At 39.6% G+C, this 18,492-nt stretch overlaps 1 protein-coding gene across 1 annotated transcript in view; it reads left to right on the forward strand.

Moving 5' to 3' along the window:
* The window catches only part of Unc13b (unc-13 homolog B), a 192,244-nt gene that overhangs the window by 102,091 nt on the left and 71,661 nt on the right, over positions 1-18,492 (forward strand). Inside the window, exons 8-9 of the mRNA XM_055597640.1 lie at positions 3,702-3,936; positions 9,698-17,683. Coding sequence (XP_055453615.1) covers positions 3,702-3,936; positions 9,698-17,683 — 8,221 coding nt within the window. The remainder of the gene's footprint in view (positions 1-3,701; positions 3,937-9,697; positions 17,684-18,492) is intronic.

The following is an 18,492-nucleotide window of genomic DNA, read 5'->3' on the forward strand; positions in this document are numbered from 1 at the left end:
TTTTTTTTTTTTTTTTTTTTTTTTTTTTTTTTTTTTTTTTTTTTTGGTGGCAGGTGGCATAGGGAGTGATAGAAAAAGGAAGAGAAGGAGAGAGAAGAGATTGATTTTGAGTTCCTAATAGGACTAGCAAACTGTTCCCTAGACACTGTGGTGCCATCGGCCTGTGGTGTTGGCACTTTAGGTCTCATAGAAAGTTTATTCTGAGCTGACTAGAGGGCAGGGTCATTGTGCATTTTAGTGTGGCTGTGTGAAGACAAAGCGGGGAGATCTACAGAGCAGGCTGATGTGTCTGGTCATTCCTCTAGCCAAGTGTCATCTTGGGAAATGACAGGCCATGGTCTGACTTTCCTTGAAGCAGCCCACCTACACTAGAACCCACCTTTGTTCTTTGGCTTGGAGAGCAGGCAGCCAGTTCTTCCCAGCGAAGTGCTCGGTTTGAGATGATTTTGTCCTTTGGACAGGGCGAGAACCAGTCTCGGGGTATCCAGCGGATGGTCGGACTTCAGTGGTCATTGTCATTGGAATGTCTAAGTCCTTCCTGTGGCTTGAGTCCTGAGCATTTCTGCTGCTAGAGAACTGCTCCAAAGAAACAGCCCAAGAAAGATAAATGTTATGATTCTCAAATGGGCAAAAGTAAGCCACATACACATGTTAGTTCTCTTTTATTTCTTCTCTGGCCAAGAAAATTCTAGTGGTTTAAATTCAGGATTTAAAGACAGTGACTGAATCCGAGAGAACTACATGCCAGAGAGGCACAGTAGTCAGTATTTCATTCCGTTTTCTTGAGTGTTGACTGTGAGGTTAGAGGGCCATTTTTGATATAGGCTAAATTACCTTGCCTAGGCTACATTTATTTTCTTTTTTTAATTAAATTTTTATTTTTTTATATTAATTATAATTTATTCACTTTGTATCCTAGCTGTAACCGCCTCCCTCATTCCCTCCTATTCCCCCTCCCTTCCTTACCTCTTCCTATTCCCCCTCCCTCCCTTACATCCCCCCACTCCCCTTTCCAAGTCCACTGATAGGGGAGGTCCTCCTCATTTTCCATACGACTCTAGCTTATTAGGTTTCATCAGGACTGGCTGCATTGTCTTCCTCTGTGGCCTGGCAAGGCTGCTCCAACCCCTTCAGGGGGCGTGGTCAAAGAGCCAGCCACTGAGTTCATGACAGAGACAGTCCCTGTTCCACTTACTAGGGTACCCACTTGGAGACTGAGCTGCCATGGGCTACATCTGAGCAGGGGTTCTAGGTTATCTCCATGAATGGTCCTTGGTTGGAGTAACAGTCTCAGAAAAGACCCCTGTGCCCAGATGTTTTGGTTCTGTTGCTCTCCTTGTGGAGCTCCTGTCCTCTCTAGGTCCCACTATCTCCCCCTTCTTTCATAGGATTCCCTGCACTCTGCCCAAAGTCTGGTTAAGAGTCTTAGCACCTGCTTTGATACACTGCTGGGTTGAGTCTTTCAGAGGCCCCTGGGTAAGATGATCAATCCTCACTCAGAAAGACAAATGGGATGGACATTGGAAGAAGGAGAAAACAGGAAACAGGACAGGAGCCTACCACAGAGGGCCTCTTTGCTTTTAAGGATTTATTTATTTATTATTACATATACAGTGTTTTGCCTGTATGTGTGCCTGCAGGCCAGAAGAGGGCACCAGATCTCATTATAGATGGTTATGAGCCATCATGTGGTTGCTGGGAATTGAACTCAGGACTTTTGAAAAAATAATCAGTACTCTTAACCTCTGAGCTATTTCTCCAGCCTTACATTTATTTTGTATTATTGCTTTTTATGTACATGCTGAGTGAATTACTAAATTTTTGTTAGAATGTAACACACACACACACACACACACATACACACACACACACACCCTCTCATGATAACATCTTTCTTATCTGGACTCTAGCCAGTGTTCCCTTCCCCCTCCACTTTTACCTACTGAAAAGCCACGGTTCTTCAAAGCAGTAAAGCTTCTCTTCCTCCCCCATCAGGAAATGAACTTTCTTTCCCTTCAAGTCATATAGCACCTGGCATATGGTATTCTCATGTAGGAGCTCCCTTCAGTAAAAATTCAGTATTTGACCCATATTTTCATTCTCCATATATTATAAATCTTCTTTGTAGTTTGGGCTTGCATGTGTAGGCATCCAGCATTTGAATGAGCATCTATTCATTTCCATCTTTCAAATAAACTTTACCAGGGCTTTTCCATTTTCAAAAAAATGTATTTTTCTTTATTTTGAGACATGGCCTCACTATATAGCCCTGGCTGGTTTGAATCTCTTTTATGTAGACCAGGCCTCAAACTGGGGCATGTGTTAGCACACCTGGCTGGTTTTTAAAATTTTTGCCTTTAAACTAGCTCACAAGTCTCTTTGGATGAGTAGTCAAACTTGTGCTCAGAAGCTGTTATTTTTCTGTAAAGCTGGTTTCTCCTAGATCACATGGCACTGAGGGGTAGGTTGTAGAGGCTCTGGCTGCCACTAGAACAACTTTTATTCAAGCTGAAGCGTTTACCTTTTTCTTAATTTCCCCTTTCAGTTTCTAATTAGCCTCAGTGCTCAGATGCATTTATTTCTCTCCCTTTAGCTGTAGACTGACATTGAAGTCTTGGAGCCCTCTTCTTATCCTTGTCTATTTTTTCTCAGGTTAAAGAAAAATTATTATTTTTAAAAAAATATTACATCTGGTGTATATCCTGGCACCATCTCAAGATTAAGTAATCTGGATAATACTTAACAGGGCTCACATAGCTCAGGTTGGTCTTGAACTTGCTGTGTAGCTGAGGATAGATTTCAATTCCTAATCCTCTTGCCTCTACCTTGCAAGTTCAGGAGTTACAGCTGTGTGTCTCATCAGTTCTGTCTGCATTTTCGTTTTGTGTGTTTGAGTTCATTAGGTCTTTGCTATTTCTGCTGTTTGGACACAAGTCAAGATTTCCTGCCCAAGTGGAAGTTTGATCTTACAGTCTTTGGGAGATTTCTGTAGCTTACACTGCTACCAAGAGTATCTTTCAGAATTACTAATATGAGGTGCCCATTATATGCTAAAAGTATTTTTGTTTGGGAATGGTGAGTGCTCCTTCTCGTCATTGTGAGCCAAATAGGAACTTGGAAAAAAAAAAAAAGGACATATGGAACCTTGTTAGTTATATACATACGGGTATAGCATCAGATATGGCTTTTATGTAATGTAGTTTGCATACTATTGGTTCATTCCTTCTCTAACAGTTTTTATTTGTGATGGTAGTTGTTTTAGTTATCATTAAGAAAGCTAGCTAAACCAGGCATGGCGGCACATGCTTTTAATCCCAGCGTTGGGAGGCAACGGTGGGTAGATCTCTGTGGGTTCAATGCCAGCCTGCTCTGCAGAGGGAGTCCACGACAGCCAGGGTTCTGTCTCAAAAAACAACAAACAAACAAACAATTCTTCTGGAAGAAGAATTCCAGAGAACTTTGCCTTGAGAAAATGCAATGTAGGTGTTCCTCCAAGAATCAACAGTAAAATGAAGCTGTCCTGTCTCATTTGATAAAGAGAGATGTCACTTTGCACATAGTTTTGATGTCACTGCAATTTTATGCAGCTCAATTTTTACTCTTATTTTTAAGTTTCAGGTGTATGGCTACCTAACTTAGAAGCAGGAAGCATTCTGAAAAATTACATAAAACCTGGGTGGTTGGTTTGTGTCTTTTTGCAGCCTTTGAAGACCCTGACAGTGCTGTCGATGACCGGGACAGTGACTATCGCAGTGAGACCAGCAATAGCATCCCTCCTCCTTACCACACCACTACCCAGCCCAATGCTTCTGTGCACCAGTTCCCTGTACCAGTGCGATTGCCACAGCAGGTGGTTCTTCAAGGCAGTTCCCGGGACTCTTGCAATGATTCTATGCAGAGTTATGACCTTGACTATCCAGAGCGGCGGGCCCTCAGGTCGGTATTGATCCAGGTCCCATGATGGCCACTGACAGGCAGAGCCTAGTTCTTTGATGGAGGTCGTAGTGGAAATGTAGCAGTGTGATGGGGAGAGCTAGAAGCGTTTATGTAGGTTTTTGTTCTTCATCTCTCTCCCACACACTTACGTATAGGCGTTTCCTATAGGAATACTTGTCTTTGTGATCCTACCGGTGAGGGCATGCCCACCTGAGTGAGTGGCTGAAAAATACCTGGTCCTCCTACGCCATCACTTCTCTCCATTAGTAATTTTAACAAACCATTTACTAAGATTAAAACAAAGAAAATGACCAGTATAAGTATTTGAGTAGTCTTTTTTATTTCCCTAGAAGCTTCATAAGGATATAACCTTATTATATAACCGATATAATCTTATTATAGCAGATTTGGTATTTTTGGTGAACTTATTTTAATTCACTTTATTAATTTCTTAAATACAAAATATGTATATGTTTAGATAAATTTTAAGGTACGATATGGCATTTGGTGAACAATCTCCCATCCATACCCTTGGTTATTCTCCATCCCATGTGCCATCTTCTTCTTGTCTTCTTCATATTGCCATTTTTATGTACCCTTCCATAGACTATTGTGAGTATTGTGTGTATTGTGAGTATAAAGGAAAAATATGCATTTGTGCTTATTCTTACTCCCCAGTGTTTAAAAAACTATTTCAGCTTAAATTTTGGGGAAATGATACAACAAATACCTTACTCACATTCTTGTTGCTTAGACTTATTTACATTAACATGTAGCCACTTTATTTGATTTGATTACCCCTAATATATCCATCCATACGTGCTTTTTCCTGATATCATACAGTAAGTTGCAGACACTATGTTATGTCACTAGAAAGTAATTTAGTACATAACTTCTGAAAAGGGGACTTCATCTTATATAACCTTAGTGCTCTGATAATACAATGACATTATCTCAAACACAAATAATTAATTTCTCCAGTTCTCCCAGGGCTCTTCATGCACAGTTTTCCGCCCCATTTAAAAATTTTATTCTATTTTATTTTGAATCAAGTTCTCATGATGAAACTCAGTCTTGTATTTTTTTTCTTCTTGAAAAATAGTAGTTTTCCTTTTTTGACAGGTGATCAATCTAGTCAAGAATCTCAAAACATTGTACTTGGGTTTCCTGTTTCTTTAGTTTCCTTTAATTTACCAAAATTTCTTTGCTGTGTTTTTTCTTTAGCTGTGTAAGACACATTTTTTTGAGGAAACGAAGTCATCAGTTTTGAGACTATAATTTAATTTGGTTTTATTTGATTGTTTCTTTGTGTTTAGAATCAGTTTAAACATTTTTTTGGCAGAAATACTAGATATGGTGATATTTTCTTCATAGTTCATTCAGGAAGTACATACTTTGTCTTATTAGGGATACTTTATTTGATATGTTGGTAAAGAAATCTAGTATATACTATATTGCTCCCCAGTATAAAAATACTCTTCCTCATTCATAACTAAGTAATATCTGGGATTACAGTAGTAGTGCATTTCCAGAAAAACTTTTACCAGTGATTTTTTAATTTAATTTTTTAAAAGATTTGTTTATTTTGTGTATGAGTGCTCTATCTGCATGTACACCTGCACTCCAGAAGAGGGCAGAAGATCCCAGTATAGATGGCTGGGAGCCACCATGTGGTTTCTGGGAGTCGAACGCAGGACCTCTGAAAGAGCTTAAACTCTTTAACTGCTCAGAAATTTCTCTAGCCCTACCGATGATTTTTAACATTTGTCAATTCTTGCTTGAATCATTTATTTTATTGGTGAAAGATTAGTTATTTTAAAAATCATTCACCTGGGTGTGGTGGCACACACCTGTAATTCCAGCACTCAGGAGGCAGAGTCAGGTGGATCTCAGTGAGTTCAAGGCCAACCTGGTTTACAAAGCAAGTCCAGGACAGTAAAGGCTGCACAGAGAAACCCTGTCTCAAAAAACCAAAAGAAAAAAATAATCCAATTTGATCTCAACCCTCCCCCCCAACACACACACACAGCCATTTCATGTATTTTATACATTGGTGAAATATTTTGTTTTTGTTTTTTAAGAGATAGGGTTTCTCTGTGTACTCCTGGCTGTCTTGGACTCATTCTGTATACCAGGCTGGCCTTGAACTCACTGAGATCTACCTGCCTCTGTCTCCTGAGTGCTGGGATTAAAGGCTTGTTTTTTACCATGGTCAGCTTTCCTTGGTGAATTTTTATCTGGAGCTACTTGCTAGACAATCGCATGCCCTAGTTTCCTGTCAGTGTCAAAAGTCTATTCAATGAAGTTTCTCATACAACAACTGTGACATAACATAGATTCATACTCTGAATCTAAAACAAATTTATTAAAGTATATTAACATAATAGGTTCATATTCCGAATCTGAAATGAAATATATTAAGAATCATATGGAAGCTGGCAACTTAATGGTCTTACTGAATGGGTGGTTACATTTATTGCTTGGTTGGTTGGTTTTCAGAATGCTGGGGATTGAAGTTTGTGCCTTGTGCCTGCAAGGTCAGGTGCTCTGTTGCTGAGCTACCTCCCAACACTCTGTGCACGCTTACTTTTTGTGATCCAGTGCATTTAACTGAAGCTGCTTGCATGACCATGGTGAGAGGTTAGAGGGGCTTTTGGCAACTTTCCTGCATTGCTTTTTATTTTATTTACTTACTTATTTTAGGCTGCAGGTTCTTGATCTACTGCCTAGGCAAGCCTAGAATTCCTGAGTTCAAGTGAATTCAGGTGAACTCAAGTGAACTCGTGCTTTAGCCTCTTCTCTTGAATAGCTGTGACTAACAGCTGCCACTATGCTGAGTGCTTACATGTTTTATTCACTTACACTAGTTTATACTGGCCTATTTTAAGAAAAACTGTATCAAAATTTGTTTTACTTTTGCCCTTCCCTCTGTGTGTAAGCATTAGATACCTAGGCCAGCAGCATCCTAACTACATACTCTTTTATTTGGACAAATTGATTTACCTAATCATTATATTATCTTGCCCATTTCTCTGGTTGTTGATATAATAAATATCACTTAGAAGAACATTAATGGTATATTTTAAGTTACAAATTATTTCTCTAAGATTTTTCTATAATTGTTCTCGTATAAGTTAAAATTTACTTGTCTCAATATATAAAATTAAGTTTAAAAACAACAATCATTTTCTTGGGAAGGGATGGGGAAAGGGCTACAGCTGGGATACAAAGTGAATAAATTGTAATAAATAAAAAATTAAAAAGAGGAAACAACAAAAAAGAAGCTATCATTTTCAACATAGGAAAAGTTAAAAGGATTTTTAAGTCATCAGTTTTTTTTTTGTTGTTGTTTGTTTTGCTTCGTCTGGCCTGGTTTAGAACTTGTGTAGAACAGGCTAGCCTCAAACTCAAAGTACTGGGATTATTTAGTCATGTGCCCCTCATGCCCAGCTCTTATAGACATTTTTAAAAAATCTGATGTTTTGAGATGATTTTTCATTAGAAAGTTTGGAAGAGTGGCTGGGGGATGTTTCATGGGTGACACACACAGTCCAGACAATCTGAGGTAAAGCCTCAGAGCTGATAAGAACTGGACTCAGGGACACAGCAGTACCAGCCCTGGTGTTTATCCCCACCAGGAGATGAGAGACAGACAGGAGCATTGACGCTCACAGGGCCAGCAGGCTGGGCACACAGTGTGCCTCAGCACACATGGTGTGACTGTTTCAAGCCAGGCGGAAAGCAAGGACTAACACTCGAGGTTGTCTTCTGACCTCACATGTGTTCTGTGGCACCTCTGTGCCCACATTCACACGATACTTAGAAGAGAAAATGAAGATGTTACTAGTATTAATTATGAACAGTTCATAGATTTAGACTCAGATCCTTCAGTTACACAGTTTTTAATAAAGCAAATTTCAGATCTTCCAAGGAACAAATGTGTTTTAGAGGAAAAATAGAAGCATAAAAATAATTATAATAATTACTATAGCTATGGTAATTACTATAGTAAAATAATTACTATAGCTATGGTTATCTGTGGATTTATTTTGGATCCTTTCCACGTTAGAGTTATGTTTGTTTGTTTGTTTGTTTGTTTGTTTGTTTCCTCTGAAGTCAGGGTTTCTCTGTGTAGCCTTGGCTGTCCTGTACTTACTCTGTAGACCAGGCTGGCATCGAACTCACGCGATCCGCCTGCCTCTGCCTCCTGAGTACAGTGCTACATAGAAAGACCCAGACTTTAAAAAATAAATAAATAAAAGTGTGTGGGTGGATGTTTGATTTCTTAGCCATTTTACTTGGGGAATCCAGAATAACAGGGATTTTATATAATTTGATGTTTTATACAGATGTCATTTTATGTTCACTGTCATGTAGCCGAGGCATTTTTAGTGTTGAAAATGCTAAGAGACTATTATTCTCAACCAAGAAAGACTTCTATGACCACTTTTTCAGTCCTATTACTTTCTTTCTGTTTTATTTGTTTAGTGTTTTGAGGAAGGTCACACTACGTAGCCCTGGCTGTCCTGGAACTTGCTATATCGACCAGGCTAGCCTCAAACTCATAGAGCTCCATCTGCCTCTGCCTCCCTACTACTGAGATTAAAGTGTGTACCACCAAGCCTAACTGCACTCCTATCCTTAAGTAAGTGTCAGATATCTAAAAGAACATACTAACCTGAAAAACTCCTAGTCTGTGAACGCTTCCTGTGTAGAAATAAAGGAATAGGCAATCTCTAATCCAGGTGAATGAAGGTCAGCTGGCTTCTGTCCTCACTGATCTAGACTGGACCTGGAGTTTGCAGTGATCAGCATGGGGAGGCACAGTCCTTTATGTCCTCAATGCTATAGCTTTGGATTCATAAGCAAAAAAATTACATTGCTTTAAGTAATTTCCTTGTTTGGTAGAGTTATACTTTTGATAGCCGAAAGTTATCTTTGGAATGTGTATTTTTCTTTTTAAAGGAGGCAAATCTTTTAAAAAGACTTGGCTAAATTTTGTGTATATAGCCTCAAATATAACATTCAGCAAGTTAACATTTAGCTTTCTTTTTAGACTCCAAGGCATCAATAAATGAAGGTTTCTTGAAATATTTTAATACTTTTCTTTGGATGTACTTAACAGTTATAAACTTGGGCATTGCATATTCATTGTGGATATTGATAAAACATGTAAAAATTTTGTTTGCTTCTCAGAAAATAAAGTGAAAAAATTAGTGATAAATGGTAACAAGTAAAACTTAAATTGTCACTAAAGCTGTTTTTCTGATGTAGGAATGCTCTATACTGATACAAGATTGGTTGACATGTGTGGATTTCCTTTTCATGTGTTTTCTTTTAATTTTTAAAAAATCATATTGGGAGTTTTAGTATTGAAAACCCATTGAGCAGGTATTGAGTCTTGTAACTCATTTCTTTCTTTTCTCTGTTTCTCCCTTTTCATTTCCCTTACTCCTTCAATTTTAACCACTTACATCAGACAAGACTGGCAGGCTAAGAATGACAAAATTAGGATTATTTCAGCTTTTTCAAACGTTAACTATGAAGAGGAAGAAAATAAATATGAGATGAATGGGAAAACATCACAAGACGTTCTAGAAAATAGTGATATATATTTGAAGGAAGTAGGGGTAAAAGAAATGAGAACCTTTTCAAAAACATATGAGAACCATAGTGAACAAAAACAGTCAGAGTACAGTTTCAGAAAGATATCTCCCAAGGGCAAGCATGGCTCTAAGTGTGGAGTACCTGCATTTTCCAGATATCCTCAGAAATATAACACTGTAGATAGGAGGAGGAAAAAACCCATATATAGCCATTCTGAGGATAATGAAGGATGGCATTATAATACTAAGATTAATTCTAAATGTGCATATCCTGATACTGAGAATTCTGGCCATTGTCACATTGAAAAGAAGAAGCTAAACCATCAAGTTTTGTGCCCTTACAAAAATGGATTTGTGAAGAGTGGCACCTGGAACAAGAACTTGGAAAGCTGTGACTATGGTTTGCCCTGTTGCTTAAGGAGCCATGGAAACGCATCTGGCTCTAGCTCTAATCTTACTCCATTAGATGTTCTTGATGATTCTACCAGCAGTACTTCTGAAGAACTTTTAAGCTCTCCCATTTCTGATGAGCAGGAAACTATGTCACCAACATGGCATTTATCCAATGTCCATAATATAGGAGACTTTTCTGAAGACTATTGTGTGGCAGATTCAGCATTGCCATTACAAAGGCTGAACTGTGATACAAAAACAGTTGGAGATTTGTCCCGATGCTCCATGGAAGATATGACCCCTTCCTCTGTCGAGGGACCCAAAGAGAACTATGTTGACACAATGGATGAGCTTCAATGTTTGGTAGAAACAGTGTCAGAGTATTTAGCAGAGAAGGAAGAAGAGATTAATAGATTTGGTTCCTTTTCAAAAACTAAAAAACTATATGAACACAATACTGCTGTTGATAATGCAGAACAGAAACCACCTGAAGATCAAACAGCACCTTTAACTATTACTCAGAATGGCAAGGCCAAGGCCATATCTTTCCCTGAACTGAATGGAGTAAAATGTGCTGTTGATTCTTTATTCAGTTCACTAACAGAAAAGGTGGGTTCAGGCACAAAGCATCTTACAACCTCTGTGGAAAAACTGGTTCATTTGGTTCCAGAGAAAACAGAAACTCTTAATCAAACAGAGACAGTTAATTTGGGAGCTAGCCCCAGTGCCAACTCAGTATTAGAGAAGGATCTTTCCTTACAGTCTTTCTTATCCTCTCAAACAACTTCTGTTAAGAATGCTGACAGACATGGCCGAACCTCTGAGAGAGAGCACCTGGGTAATAAGACTAAAGTTGAGAGCTTTCAGGACAGTGCAGAAACTATTAGAAAGGACTCAGCTCCACAAAGTCAGAGTTCAATTGTGAAGTCTGTTTTCAGCATGCTGAATCCATCAAAGTTATTTTCTGAGAAAGAGGAAGACCATTGCAAATTACCGAGTAGAGAAAGCCTTGTTGGGTGTGGTTCAGAGTCAAGTCAAAGCGAGGACAGATTTGACAAGCAGAATAGTAGTCTTGTTGTAAATAGAAATCAAAGAGAAACTACAGATCTCCAAATGGAAGCAAGGGAAGATTTGCTGTGCTCACAAGTGGCCGATGAACCTTCAAACTTAGCTAGTAGTACAGGTAAGAAAGGTGATATCGGGAATTTGTTGGAAGAAAAACCTTGTGTGGAGCTTTCTCTGCCACACTACCAAGCCAGACTAAGTGCTGAAGATACTATGGGGCATCCTGGTGTTGCTGGCACTACCCTTGCAAATCAAGAGTCTTCTGCAGACACATTAGAGGATGATTTCCTTGAGCCACTCAGAAAATCATTTAGTCAGTTCCTGTTTACTTCTCCTGAGATCTGTCAGAAGGAAACTTTGTCAGAATCTGTAAAAAGTCTTAAGCTGGAGGAAGGTGGACCAGAAAGGGACACTAAGAAAGATGAACATTCATTTTCCTTTAGTGGAAAACTACATATTCCATTTTTCAGTGTTCTTGGCCATTCTGAAAAGCATCAGGGTATAAAAGAGAAAGGAAGATTTTTTCCTTTGTTTAAATCTTCTCCCATGGACAGTCATAACACTGTTAATAACCAGAGTTTTCATGGCTCAGTAACAACCACTGATAAAGAGATCCAACAAAATTGCCACATGGATACCAGACTCTGTTCAGTAAAATCTGGTTCATTTCCAGATATTCATAATGATCTAGTGAAACTGGGAAGTACTGAGGAATTCACTAAGAATGACCAAATAAATTGTCCTGAAGATGTCAAACTTAATTCATTAAAATCTAGTTCAATCTCAAAAATTCATAATGATCTAGAGAAATTTAACAGCATAGAGGAATTTAAGAAAGGCGACCAGACACATTGTTCTGAAGATGAAAAACATAATAGAGTGAAGTCTGACTCAACTTCAAATAGTAGTAGTGATTTTGGGAAATTTAGGAGTTTAGAGGAATTGAACTCAAGCAGCCATTTTGAAAAAGCCGACCATGAAATTGTGCCCAAAGAACATGTGACTTTAGGGCTCTCTGGAGAACCTGAGATTCCTACACAAGTGGCATTTCCCTTGATGGCAGACTCTTCATTGGAGCTTGTCTCTGCCGTTTCAGAATCCACATTGGTCAATGACATTAATGAAGACAAACCTGAAGATAAAACTTCTAGGAAAGGAATGCAAAAAGGTTTCCTTTCTGGCCTTTTAAGTAGGTTTGCTTTTCTAGAAAACATGCCTACACAACAGGAATTAAACTTGAAAAATGACAGTTCCCACCATAAAAACAATACCTCAAGCTCATTACTCTCTGGAATATTTAACTTGAAATCAAACAGCAGTGTGAATGATTATAATCCAAATGAAGCAAAGCTCATGTCTTTTGATGACTCAAAAAATTTGGATGGTAGTAAGCATTTATCCACAGATAATGCTGTTGATTCATGTGTGATTTCCAAGAACCAGAGGAGCAAGGTTGAAAACAATGAAACTTATACCTTTATAAAAAGCTCTTTGTCATTATCAGAAGAAACCATTCCATCATCTGATAGTTGGGCTGATAATCATCTTTGCCCTCCTACATGGAGAAACCAGGAGAGTGAAAAACATTGCTCTTCTTCTGAAAACATATTCCATTGTACTGACCAGGGTCTCTTAGAGAAATCTGTGGCTAAGAGGCCAACACCAAACCATAATCTTGAAATAAAACTACATGAAAGAGCAAACAAGTTAAGTTCATCAATACTAAATACTAACATTTTAAATAAGTCAAACCATTATAGGGGTTTTGATGAGGACTGTTTTGAATGGGATTCTGATATAAAAGATTTCTCTAAAAACTCCAGAAGACTTCAGCCAGTTTATCATTTGTTGAATCAAAATACATTTCCATCTGCAGATGCTTTCTTGTGGCCTGACTCAGAAAATCCAGTAATAAATTTGTGCCAAAAAGATCATAATGCAAGTTTATTTGAGTGGGGCACAAATCCAAACAGTGTCATTTCATGTGACTTACCATATGAATCATCTGACCAGTTAGCATTTAATGAAGGTTACTTGTTAAGAGGTGATATGTGGGCAGCCAACTCATTATGTGGAAACGCTGGTTATCTTCCAGTTAATGAGACCAGGAATTCACTAGAAGAATTGCCCATCGATTTAAGTTACTCTTCAGACTATGATGAAGTTATGCGCTCTCTGCTGGAACAAGAATCAGTAAGAATGGATGAAAACTTGATCTTTTCAAGTTTTGGTTATGAGTATCAAGAGTGGTTATCCTATCTTGAAAGTGGAGTTTGGTGGCCCTCAGAGGATGGGAATTATGGCTATTATGTGTTTCATGACGGTCAGTATATATACTCTTTTCTTACTGATTCTACTGGGCAGTATGTATATTTATTTATACCTGATTGTTATTATGATTATTTGAACTATAATTTACAAACAGATGCCCTCCCAAGTATTATGTTAGATGACAGCATTATTTCTGCCCATAGTCTTAAAGTTCTTAACAAGGAAGATAATTTGATATGGTATGTTGAAGAGGAACCAATTGAAGACCCTCTTGATTTATCTGTAACTTTGCCAAGAACTGAGAGGTCATTGTATGTAAATCTGGAAACCTTTTCTCAAGTACTTGAGTCAAGTTTTGACCAAAAGGATACACCGTTAGATTTTTCAGGCTATAATTCTCAAAAATTTAAAAGAGATTTTAGATCTTTCATAGGGAGACCCTATCGTTCAGAAGACCTTGAGTGTGTATTGGATCTCAGAAACAAGCCAGGAACTATGAGCAATCATGTCTTAAATAGAGGCCCAATTATCGAGAGAGACATGAACTGGCCCTTAGCTAAAAAGTCGTCAGCTCACCTTTCCAGGCTCCATTTGCTTCAGTCATCTTCTGAAGATGCTTCCTCTTTATTTCATCCTGAAAGTACGACTGAAAGTACACAAAAGGAAGAAACATCTTTAGCGAACAAATTAACACCTGTATTTTCTGTTTTGGGTGCCTTGGTTAGAAGTAGTTTGAATTTTGACAAGAGTGAATCTGTAGACAATTTGGTCATACAGAAAACAGATCAGCAATCAGAGTTATCTGAGCCCATATATGATGGTCTTCAGCCATTAATCTTAAGCAAGCAATTGTCATATAACTCTGCAAAGGAGGACAGAAGTCACCTTGAGGATTTGGAGAGGCACACGGCATCCAGTGTTCAGCGACCGGCGTTTACTGACAATATAAGGCAAGAACTCCCTTCACATAAAAATGGTCAGATGGAGAAAGAAAGTTTATTAAAATCTGGTTTTCAAGTAAGTCAAAAAACTCCTAAAGTTAAAACAGATGTAGACAATGTTAAAATTATGACAGCAATGTCCATTTCAGATCCTCTTGCAACACAGCTTAGTAAGGATGAGCATAAGAATTCTGAGCTTCTGCAGGACCAGCCTTCCAAGGAGTCTGAGAGAACTTTGCTTAAAAGTGCTCTGAAACTCTTCCGTTGGGAAGAAGAGTCTTCAGTAAGTACAGTGACAAATGAGAAACAGGCATCTGGAATTTTGAACCTCTTTAAAACCCAGGTATATAAGGAAGAATTGTCAGACCTGGAAAAGAATGGTGATAAAGGTGGAAAGGTTTCATCTCAGGAAAAGAAAGAATCTTCTGGTGTTTCAATTTTTTTTGGTACCCTTGGGGATTTCTTTAAAACCAGTGTGTCTCCCATACAGACAACTGAAATTAGGTCTGTTTCTTCAGTAATCGATGAGGGTGCAGGCAGTTCAAGTCCAATCCCTGTACACCTAGTTCATCAGGATACAGGAAAAATTTCTTCTCTACCAGTTTTCTCAGAAAAGAAGGTTAGAATTAGAAGCCTGACCAAACAGACCACTATTGATGACAGTGGGCTAAGAGAACCATCAACCAGGGAGATGCAGAGTAATGATTTGAACAAAAACGAGGTACCTGTGAGAGACCAACAGGTGCAGCCATCAGCAAGTCCACCTATTTCAACAGGTAGTCCCAGAGAGTCTCCCAGAGGCTCTTCAAAAGGAACTGGTGCTATAGCGACAGAAACGGAGGTTCCAAGGAATAATAAGTCTTTTGATGCTCTGAGTAAAGGAAATACAAAAGAGCAAGATAACCAAGAATGGAAATTTTCAACTGCTACACCTGCATCTCAACAAAAGCTACCAACCAGAAAGAATATATTTTCTTTCTTAACTGCATCTGAAAAATTGAATAAAACCTCTGCAGCTCCCCCAAACACCAAATCTCAAGCAGAAGGGCTGTTCACGCTTCCTTCCTTTTTCTCCACGGCTAGCTTGAGCATCAAGAAGGATGCCTCTCGCAACAGCTCTGCTTTCAGTTTGTTTAACCTGTCTTTTCTGGAGGAGAAGCAGCAGACCTCTGAGGAGAAGCAAAGCCTTTCAAGTGTTGCCCCAGTGACTGCCCAGCCCTGTAGAAAGCCAGTTGTTTCTGTAGACTCTAGAGACACGATGACAAAGGAAGGTTCTAAGGGTCATAAAGAAAGCATGGTCCAAGAAGTAGTTGATGAAGAACAAATGGCTCCTTGTTTATTTACTAGTAGCACCACTAAACTTACTGCGTCCCTTTCAGAGGAGTTCCACATAGAGAAAACCCAAGGAAACGTGAGTTCCAGTAAGGAAGGAGCAAAAAGAGCAACTGCTTCTAACTTTCATGTGAATCAGTTGCCAGACAATGAGGTTGCTTTTTTATCAGAATTTCAGGAGCAAGCCCTAGGGGTGGCTCCTCAGGAAGAGGATGCTTCCCACCAAGAAACCTCCCCTAGGGACCCAGCACCTAAGCCTTTTCCTCATGAGAATGATTTGAATGAGAAGCTCAATGATTTAGATATTTGTATTGAACATCAAAATGAAAGATTGATCACTGACCCATTGAACTTACCCCTGGGAACTGCCTCTGACAGTCTCTTAGCACAGATTGTGGATTCCCCTTCTCCAGAGCCAGGGCATACAGGGCTCCTTCAGAACAGTGATGCAGATAAATTAGAAGACAAATCAGGATTAGGCTCCAAAGTAGAAATACTTTCAGGGTTTATGACCAAAGTAAAATCATTTTCTGGGTCCTTAATTGAACAGCCTAAGACTTTTTCTGGACTTTTTTCTACTCCTAAATCTCCAAAGAAAAATTCGTTTTTTCCTTTTTCCCCTGATGCATCAGCCCAGCCCCTCAAAAGTGAGTTGTTTGGATTTTTTAGAAGTCCCAAACCAGAGACACATAAACAAGAACCATCTGTAACTGCTTCATGCCTTCAGAGTAGTTGTTCCAGAGATCCTGGAGGATCAATACCTCCAAAAAGCTTGCCTGGAAAAGCTGCCTTTGCACCACTCGATTCAGAATCTTCTCTCAGTGCCTGGCACATAACTATGGTTGCAAAGTCAGAGTCAGATCTCTTGACCAGTGACCATAGACTAACACCTGAAGTGCAGAAAAGCAATATTCCTGAAACTGTTTCAGAACCCCCGTGTTTTGAAGGACTTGCCACATCTTCTGTCTCAGAGGATGGCATGGCACAAGGAACGTCTTTGAGTGATGAAGGAGACATGGGGCTGTTGCAGGGAACAGACACAGAGACGTCAGTGGAAGCAGAACACATTCTTGCTCCAGCACAGCCACAGCCAGAGTCTGCCTGGATTGCGGAAGAGCTTCCCTCTTCAAGCCAACCACTGCCGGAGCCCGAGCCTGAGCCTGAGCCCGAGCCTGAGCCCGAGCCAGAGCCAATGGCCAGCACAAACCAGGATTTCCTGGGGCTTGCAACTACTTCTTTAGAAACTAGTACTTCACTGTTTGATGAGGCAGGAGTCAGTGAGAATAACACGCTAGAAACACCAGGGAATCATTCTTGTCCTTTGCAAGAGGAACCTGTGCTTTGTGACAGAGAAAGTTCTCGTATACTTCATACCCCAAAAGATCTACCTGCAGCCCCCCAGGAAACAGAGCAGACAAGGCCTCATTTTGAGATCCCAAATATGTCCAGTTGGCCAAAGCTTCACTTTACATCCTCTCCTTCTGACCATAGGAAGACACTGAGTTCTCTCTTTAACTCTTCTTGCTCATCTGGCAACATAGCAGCAGAGACTGGCTTAATGTCAGGTTTTAAGAAGTTATCCACTCTGTTTGAAGGAGCTAGTGAGGGGAAAGGGGGTATCCTTGGAAATGAGCCAAAACTAGTATTCGGAAAGAAACTGGATCTTTCCTTTCCATGGTCAAAAGAGAATAAAGGAGACCCTGAGCAGAGGCCTGCAGAATCTTCTCCTCTGGTTTTGGTTGTTAGTGATCACGACCTTACCATCAGCAAGGCTAACAAAGTTTTAGAATCTTCTCAAATACCTAGTGCTAGTCCTGAGGTAGCTGACATCTGTATTCAACCCTCTGGAACCACTCAACAGTTGGAGGCCAAACCAAGTGACTGTGCTCACGGGCTTCCAAGATCTGGTGAAGTGGAAAGCCAGCTGGAAATGTCAGCATCTGGAGAACACCGGGGTGCAGACGGCGGCCTGTCTGGGTCTGCCTGTCCTTCCGAGAAACACAGGGAGGAGCACTGCACTATCTCTGGGCCACCTCAGCCAGAAAAGCAAGAAGAGGCGTCTGCTAACACTGGCTCTGTTTTAAATGTGCAGCAGCTAGTCATTCTGGAGGATGTCAAGGAACCAGTGACCACTAAAAGGCCTGTTCTCAACTCAGGCATCATAAATGGTCTTAAGGAACTGGCCATTTATGATGCAGATGATTAGTGGTAGAGTGTCATAGCTCGCTGTCGGTCCACCCCGTGTCTTTCCTATCACCTGAGCTGCATATTGATTAGTGTAAGTGACAAAAGCGAATGTGTTGGTATTGTCATTCTCTCTCTTTTCCAGTACCAAGTAGAATTCTACTTGTCACTATATATAAATATAAATAAATATATACAAATATTTATATAGTCTGCTTTGTTCTGGAGAAGGGACAGAAAGAGACAGCAAGTATTTAAGTAGTATCTATTAATTATAAGTATATAATCAGATAGGATGCCTTCTTGGGTCTTAGATACTTATAGTTCAGTGGAAGGGAATAGTTGTAGTTTTCTGTGGTTTCCAAGTCTTCTAAGATTGCCTTCCCAGTGGCTGTGAGGGTGTAAAGTAAAATCTAAACTGCAAAGGATGACTTAGGACCACCTGTATTCCATATCCTATTCCACATGGATTTGTTAAGCTTCTAGGGTCTCTGGTACAGACTATACAGTGCTCTGAACAACTAAAACAAGGATCACCTGGATTGTCATGCTACATTACTACATTACTCAAAGCTGTAGTTCTTTTGCTGCTGTTCTTTCACCTGGAGCACCGAGCATGGGTCATCTGTAGAGGTTGCTGTCACTGCCTCGAGCATATGCACCACACAGTATAGCTTAAGAATGCTATTTTGACCTCTGGCCCAGACATAGATCAACTTGGAACAGTGAAGAGAGAGACACAGAGGGACAGAGAGCACATGTTA

This window comes from Psammomys obesus, unplaced genomic scaffold, assembly GCF_907164565.1.
Source record: "Psammomys obesus unplaced genomic scaffold, mPsaObe1.curated_primary_1811, whole genome shotgun sequence".
Taxonomy (NCBI): domain Eukaryota; kingdom Metazoa; phylum Chordata; class Mammalia; order Rodentia; family Muridae; genus Psammomys; species Psammomys obesus.